Source organism: Ascidiella aspersa, chromosome 2 (genome assembly GCF_963924565.1).
Source record: "Ascidiella aspersa chromosome 2, kaAscAspe10.2, whole genome shotgun sequence".
In the NCBI taxonomy this organism is placed as follows: domain Eukaryota; kingdom Metazoa; phylum Chordata; class Ascidiacea; order Phlebobranchia; family Ascidiidae; genus Ascidiella; species Ascidiella aspersa.
In genome coordinates, this window is record NC_139448.1 from 29,720,166 (window position 1) to 29,728,883 (window position 8,718).

Here is an 8,718-nt window from a genome sequence, read left to right on the forward strand (position 1 = left end):
GTTGTGTGCTATAGTCGATTATTTAGTCGTACCATTCAAAAACATCACACAACAGTGGTTGCATGTTAACTCGAAAGGGCGGGCGTGCGACTTCTCGCAAAACCTCTTGACGAAAAGCGTAAAGCGTTTTCACACATTTATAAGCCAATAACCTGCGTAAAGTGCGTTGCCTTGGTAAAAATAAAGTTTCCTGTGGCAAAGTTTATACTTTTATGTTTCATAGCTTTTTGCAGTTTGTTTAACCACGTAAAAGATAGTATAAGTTCGCAAAATATTGCGTTAATTGGAGCGTTTTCCTTAACATTCTTTTATGAGGCATTAAGACACTTACACAAACAACTTACAACAACCCTAACGAGTTTAAAACGCAACGTTTGGACTGAGTTAACAAAACATCTCGTTTATTGCAGCGGTTTTAACACTAAGCAAATTTACTTTTCAAACGGGATTTTTTTTCTTACCGTGATGACTTATTTGCTCGAATTTCGCGGAATTTGAACAATTGCTGCTACGACTTTTTTATGTTTGTTAGTAATTTTTGATCGACATATGTCACGGGTTTACGTTACGTAAATTATGTGAGATGTCTTTAGCCAAGCTTATGTGTTTAGTTGCTCCATTTTAAAAAAGCACACAACGTTGCAATTCGATTTGATGTTAAATACCCCTTGTTTTATTAAAATCATCGGCTATATCATGCGGCTTCAGCGAGCTTATACAATGCTGGTAGCACGTGAATTAGTAATTAAATGGTCACAGCGCGTTCGCGTCTTTCCTTTAGTGACCTGTTTCAGACATAAAACTGCTTTGGTTATACGTTAATTTTTTATCTTTAGATTGGTTTAACCAAATGAAAAAAGTACTGGGAAATTACGGAGACAAATAATTAAATCTTTAGAGCCACACAGATAAGTCAAAAAATCAAACACGTCATTCCACTTTTACATTAATACCGCTTTCACATTAATACCGCTTTCCCACAGGCTGTGAGTGTTACTCTGATTGTGGGGAAGCATAAGTTAACCGATTTTAGACCCACGATATGACATAATTTGATATTTTTATTTAGTGACACACAGTAGAAACGTTTAGGCATAAGCAAATTTGTTATGACATTTAAAAAAATATTTTTACGATATTTATGCCACTTACGAAGATCTAACGCTATCCGTAACATTACTTTCGGGTTATATGCTGATTACCCAACTTAGCTTCCATAATTATGGGCTATAACATGAGGCTATTAGTTTAACACAGGGGTCGGCAACCTATGGCCCGCGGGCCGGATCAGGCCCGCCGATGAAATTCATCCGGCCCGCCGCCTCTTTGACAAACTAGGCACGATTCCATTTCAAATACTTTTTAACTATTTTATCTACGAAAGTGCGAACAATTTTCGCGCTTCGCACGAATGATCCTTCTCCATTGGGTTTGTTTACGTTTTGACGCTGTCTTTTGAAATATAGATCAGCGCTTCTTTACCGTTGTGCCGTGGAAGGCTGACAAGTGCGTCCCGGACACAAATATTGGACATATATTTTTTAGCATTTTTTTATTTTTTATTGTTGGCAATGTAGGTTAATGAAAACTTGCAAGAAATGGCGTTATATCAAAATAAAATCGCGCTCGCTTCGCTCGCCAGGTGTGCCCGGACTTCAAAAGGTTGACAAACACTCAACTAGATTAACTAATGTTATTGCGTTTCTTCAAAGTAATTTTATTACACTTTTTTCATTAGGAGTATGGATGACGATGTGTGGACTCGGATTTTAAACCAAACAAACGCTTTTTATTCGCGCTTTGCGCCATACTTTATTACTGCCACCTTAAATGTAATTAAACACGTTTTCAGGCGCAAAAAAGATCCGAGGTCCGCCTGATTCACGGTAGTTTTAACATTTTAATAACATAATTCTTAGTTAACATTTTGTGCGGCCCGCAGAGACCTTTCTGAGGTTGGTTTTGGCCCGCGACTACAAAAAGGTTGCCGACCCCTGGTTTAACATGTTACAACGTAATGTGCAGTAGTAATAAAGAGCCACAGTATGATGGATTGTTTCATTTTGTTTAACCAGATAAATTCAGGTAGACTTCGCACATTATGATGGTAAATATTCTATTTAACCTGGGCAACGCCGGGTATCTCGTCTAGTATCATATATTCTAGAACAGTGGTTTTCAACCTTTTTTCTTTCGTGGTCCATTTACGTTGCCAAAAAAATCTGTGGCCCAATAAATTTTTATGAAAGAAAAAACTGTAAAATAGGTTTAGAACAAAACACAGCAGAACATATTTCACAACAGATTATTTATTCAACCGTGCATTAGTGAGATACTTGCAGCTTTCCTTTTTAATTCCCCCCCAAGCCATTAATTTTGTATACACAAATGAACCTAAATCTAGCTTTTTAAATTGATCTGTGGCCCACCTCAAATGTTCTTAGGGCCCACCAGTGAGCCATGGCCCACTGGTTGAGAACCGCAGTTCTAGAATCTAGATCTAACTAGGATTTAATGATTTTTTCAGTTATATGTCTTTGTTTTGGCCGATGTTACGCCTAAACAAGCTTAGTTCACTGCTAACATTTTGAGAAAGCGGATAGGCCAAAATTTGCTTTAACGTTATGTAGTTTACTATTTTTTTTTTATAAATTTACATTACAAGGTACAAATTACTATATTGCATGGCAAACCATGGCTAAAATACCTTTTTTAATTTGGCAGTGGATCGAATCGGCACCGATACCACTCTAGTATCGAACAACTACCGATCTACCACTCGGCATCGGGTATCGGCTAATATCCTATATTATCGGTCCCTTAATTTTTACTAACATTATACTAACATATGACAAGTACACACCGCAAGCCTTCGACAGATCAAGAAATCAGTCGATCAAGATGCAAGCAAGGCAGGCTAGAAAACAACTACCTGCGATGAAGTTCGAACTCACAACCTTCGGCCATTCCTTCACATGACAATTGACAAGTCCGTTGAATTTACTACAAACCAAACTGTTTGTCGTCGCCGTTATAAGCCCAAAGCCGGATTTTTCAAGGACACATAGATTTCCCTCTTTCTGTGAAAAACTGCTTTCAGTTTGGCAGTAACGGCGCCATTTGCTGCACTGCACGACATAACGTTTATTAAAGGGCGAAGCTTGCCATACAGCGTTCATACACTGTGAATATTCAGCTATTGTGTTGTCAGCTGATGGCGCTTTAGGCGTGCAAAGGCAGGCAGGATCAAAAATCCTCAATAAGGCTAAATAGTTTTTATAAGTTTATCCATAAACTTGTTTAGTTTTTTGCATGTATAGCAAGGGCTAAGTTAAAACGAGCTACGTTTTAAGAGCAAAAAGTCCTGTATATGTGGTTTCCAGTCGAATACAATGGAGAAATGTTTTCGATTTTATTTGTAAGCGGCGATAAAGACGTTGTTTTCTAGAATGCCAGTCAAAATACGTAGGAAATGTAGCTTTTCGTGTTAAAAATACGGTTTCCAGGATAATGCGGGATTTGTGTTTGTCTGTGTTATTATTAACTTGCATGGTTTCACGCTTGACTTGGTAATTTAATGTTGTCACAACCTTGTTTTGATGAGACCTGCAACTTTAACAGACATCCTTTGTTGCTCAGAGGAAGGCTCAAATGTGGTGTGAACACAGGAAGGTAACAATAAGGTAATGGGGTAAAATAAAACCGTAAACTGAAAAGGCCAATAAACATTTAAACTGCTCTTATTACCTGTTTTGTTTCGATTGGCATTCATGGTACTCTGTGATAAAAAAAGCTTGTGTTAACTGCTGTATGTACCAAGGACGCAGGGTACTTTTCACGCTTTGCCTCGTTTTGGCGCAAGCAAAGTCAGTTCACACGTTTGCGCCGGAAGCCATGAGCTAAGCGCTTGTCAGAAAAGCGATTTGTCACTACTACAGCGCCCTCTTCTTTTTCCGATTGCTGTCGTTAAAACGGGTTTGCTGCCGCTGCGCATTTGTCTGTTCTGATGCCAGGGGTCGATTTTTCGAGTTTTGAAAATGACTGATGCGGCCATGCTGTTTTAGGGAGTCCAAACCGGTTTGATTCCAAATAGATTTGCGCGCACGCCCTAAACCAGCTATTTTAATAGGCAGCCTGAGTATTACTGTGCAGCAATTACCAAGACAGGTTTCATCCGCGATTTATGTTTGCCAATTTGTCCCAGTTGTGTGTTGCAGTTTGGGGCACTTGTTCGTTGTTACGCAACGATTTGACCGAGGATTACGTGGCAAAAAAGTCCGCAAAAATCTCGTCAGAAAAGGCCAAACACTGGAACAATCTACTGGTTCCGAACTTTTAATTTTGTTAATTTACCAAAGTTTCTATTTGCTTTTGTATGTAATTGGAACTAGATATTAAGTTTACAAATATATGTTTTTGTTACGAACTATTGTCTTCAAAAACAAAGAGCCTTAAAATAACACATAAAATAACACATCCTTAATGTTGAGTCGTTTGCGTATCCTGGCATGGACATGCCGATGTTCTTAATGGCTTTAGCATGAAATCATTTTCTTGTTAAATGCAGCATTTTCTAAGGTTGTAAAAATGTGTAGTTTGAGGTTGCCTTTAAATTCGATTTTATACCAACTGTACTAAACCTAGACTGTTCTAATTAACCACTAAATGTTTTCCTCATTCTCCAGACGTGCAAGACTTTAGGCATATAGTAAAGGTAAAATACACATACCATCAAATACCAGCGTTAATCATTGATGCAACAAAAACTGAAGCGTAATCTACTGTTTTTTTTAAAGCTGTATTAATGGGAGACGATTGTGGCATGACAAACAAGCTAACGAGAAACTACTCTAGCTTCTGTAGACTTCCGTGTTACTGTTGCTGGTAATGGGCCTCACAGTAAAAGCTCACCACAGCACCGCGAACTCTCCGTGACAAATTAGAAGCTCCGATTTGCTTCACAGTCAGTTTGTCATTGAAAGGGAAACGCGCGTTAACTTCAAGTCGACATAGAGCAGAAATAATGGACGAACCGTTCGCGGCGATGGAGCTAAAAACTTACCCAGAAAGGTGGCAGAACCTCTTGCTGTGCTGCCTTCTTCAGTCGCTGTGGGCCTATGGGACGCTCGACCTGCACCAGTCAACTCGAACCATCGAGTTAGTATTCGAGCTTGGGGGCTACGAGATCTTCTGGCTGGAGGACGTTGTTGCTTTTGCCTTTGCTGCCATTATGCCGGTGTTGGCTTGGCTGGCCGCCTCAAAAACGCTCCGGCTGCGCGGCACTATCACCCTGGCCGCTGCTTTTCAGGTAGCCGCGTTTTTCGCCTTGTCTTTAGCGATGGGAAACCGTCAACTGGCCTCCGTTACCTACGTAGGCCAGGCTATGCTGGGCGTCTCCGGTGCACTGCTGTTTGCCACGCAGGCGCTGATCACATATGCGTGGTTCAGCGACGCCCAGGTTGGTATCTCAATGGGCGCACAGCATGCCGGTTTCTGGCTGGGCGCGGCGTTGGGCAGCTCTGTGCCGCGACTCTACCTCGAGTCGCTCTTCCCGGCCGATTGCAGCGACTGTGGCGAAGCGTTGGCGGCGCGCACAAATAGCTACAAGCTGCTGGACAGCAGGGTCGCGCTGCTTTCGGTTTCTTTCCTCAGCATGGCGGCAGGAGTCTTCTTATGCGCCGACCTTCCGCCTTCCCCGCCGTCGCGCGTCCAGCTTAGGCGCCGAATCGAGCACGCAAGCGCCGCGTCGACGGACTGCTGCACTAGAACCGGCCTGTGCGACTGTTTCGCCGGGCTCTACGCCCTCTGCAAGGACAAGAGCTTCCTTCTGTGGATTCTCTTCCTATCCTTACACGCGCAAACCATCGGAATCGAACTGCTCCTGATGGCCGGAATCTTCCGTTCGGAGCGGAGCCGCTTCGGCGCGGAAATGGACCCGGTGAGGACCGGTGGCCTTCTCACAACGCTGTACTGCCTAGGCGCGATGCTGGGAAGCTATGTGTGCGGGCTGGTGATGGACTGCGTGCGCCGCTACTTGCTGCTAGCACGCCTCGCCTGCGTAGGCTCCTTCATGGCGTCGGTCTTCGTCTTTGTTACCTTCTTCTACGTGAACGTACCCGGCATGTGCGCCGCCAACTTCGCGTTAGGACTATTCGCGGGCGCGGCGCTGCTAGTCGGCGGCGACGCCTTGGCCCAACTCGCTTACCCTGCTTCCGAGGACTACGTTGTTTGTGTTACGCTCTCTCTTCTTGGTTTAATAGTGGCGCCCATGACTCTTCTTGACCGGCTCGTGCTGCGCAAATACGGCGGCGACAAGACCCTAGGAGTGACGCTTTGCGGCGGCCTGCTTCTTGCACTTATCACGTCGGCTTTCGTCTCGACCAAGTACAAGCGTCACAAAGCCGAGGAAACGTTGCGCAGTGGGCTTGTGCGCATCCCTAGCAACGACAGCGAAGAAAGTCGGACGCTTCTAGATTCGGGAAGCTGAGTTTTGCATCTGCCGCCGCCTATACGATAGGTTGTTTTTAAGCCCAAGTGGGACCTTAAAATAAGTCTTAGTTCATCGTTCCAGTATATTCGAGCTTAGCAAACTCCTGTTAGCGCTAGCAACTTGAGTCCTAAATAAGTATTTCCGATACTTGACATTTTATTGCGATACTGATGCTTCAACCCACAGGCGTAACAGACAAGGGTGCTTTGTGGTTGACGTTTCCAGCTGTTCTAAAGGGGTGGTCGAGCCAACCCACAGCTTTTACTTAAACGCCGTTTTGAAGTGTTGCGGGAGCTAAAAAAAACGCTTTCTGTTCCTAAGCCGCTTTGTGAATTGCTATTAATCGGCGCACTATTTGAGTAATTTTTGTTTTTTGGTGAAAATTAATGTTTATGTTTTTTAATTATTAGTTAAATGATATAAACGTGTGTATACTAACTGTGGCCTTAAAACCAGTTAAATAAGCCTGTATACCAGTGATTCCCAAACACTAGTGTGCCACGAGAGATTGTCAAGTGTGCCGCGAAATTTTTTTTGTAATTTTGGAAAAGATAGTGTTTGTATTCCCAATAGGCATACACACAAGCATTTTCTAACTAATTACGCATTATTCATTACGAATTTTCAATTTAGAGACATTCAAATATAGTTTGTCGGGCGTTAAGGGCGACTGTAAAATTTCTCTATTGTTCTGTCAAAAGTGTGCCGCGAAAAGTTAAAATTTGTTTAGTGTGCCGCGCGCCAAAAAGTTTGGGAACCACTGCTGTATACTGTGTATACTGTATAAGCCAAAAAAGGCCTGTAGTGAAAATCGAACTCGTCCGAAAGGCAACCTGGGGCCATAGTTCATCCTGCTGGTTTTATTCACTCTTCAGATAAAGTCCTGTGTAGTCTAAGATACGGCAAACTTTTTTAGTCGCAGGCTAATATCACATTCCATAAAAATTCTTGGTTGGAAGTTTCTTTTTTTTCTTGTGCTTTCGTATTTATTTTCCCATTCTTTATTACCAACTCAGCACTTCACATGAACTTATCTGCGTTTTGGCATTATGAAAACCAATATAACACTTGGGTGTTTGCTAGCGTTACCCAGATCCTTGCTAAATTGTTCACAACTCTCTATGTACACAGTGGAAAACTGATAAGAAAGAATTGAAAATAATTTCTATTGCCATTTAAATTCAGCAGCGTAATTCTTGCTTGATTTATGTGTGTTTGCCGAATGTCTTCAGTTAGCAGCTACGGATTGACTTTTCGATTCGATATGAAAACCATCATGCTTTTGCGTTAATTTAAAAGCGTCCGTATTTAACAGTATGTTAATTGTGTAGTATTAAATTTACATTAGATGCTCGTCTTATTTTCACTTGAGCGGCTTGTAATCAGAATTGATTTAATTTCTAGTTTTTACCCAACCATGTTTTAAACTTTGGAAAGCAACTTAGTTGTCTTTGCTAAATAACATTTTTATATAACTGTAAACTATACAGCTAATTACTTGCAGCGTTAATGTAGGCCATTCATGTGTATTTTATTTAACTCAAAACTGGTGTTAATGTACGGTTGAGCTAAGTTTACCTGTTCGTAATGCGATTACGTATATTATTATTATATTGTCTATCGTGTCGCTGTGGTCTTGTTAATGCAGTATGCTTTTTTGTTGTCGACTTTTGGTGTTAGTAAAACCTAATCCATATTTACCATTCTGGCGTTACGTAGTCCGTTTATTGGTAAAATAATATATTATTAGGCCAGTTTTTCTTAACCTTTCTTGCGTTAGGGCGAACTTAAGACATTTAAAAAGGTGACGGCGTACGCGCACCTGTCGAGCGAAGCGAGCGCGAATTTTTTAGGTATACCTATATTTCTTATGAATTACAGGGTTATTTATACTACTAAGGCTTCATAGTTGCATATCTGGAAAGTACTGTGGAATCAATAAGCTAAGCCGAATAGAGAAGTAAAAAAAAATATATATATATATTTTTTTCGAATAGAGAAATAAAAAAATAAAATATTTTCCTTTTGCTCGCGGCGCACCTGCAACCTTTCATGGCGCACGGGTTAAGAAGCGCTGTATTAGACAGAGACCATGCAAAATAATTAGTGATGTGACCTATAAGCAAGGTTGATTATTTTACTGATGCAATTTGCCGAGTGGCATCGCCAGTACGTCCGCAGAAAATATCCAAAATGAAGACATTAAAACTTAGAGCTGAAAAAAAAAG

At 41.4% G+C, this 8,718-nt stretch overlaps 1 protein-coding gene across 1 annotated transcript; it reads left to right on the top strand.

Annotated features, from left to right (window-relative positions):
* Positions 1–5,023: 5,023 nt before the first annotated feature.
* On the top strand, positions 5,024–6,487 carry LOC146164772 (choline/ethanolamine transporter flvcr2b-like). The gene has a single exon (XM_083380823.1). The coding sequence runs from the start codon at positions 5,024–5,026 to the stop codon at positions 6,485–6,487; it is 1,464 nt and encodes a 487-aa protein (XP_083236949.1).
* Positions 6,488–8,718: the final 2,231 nt, after the last annotated feature.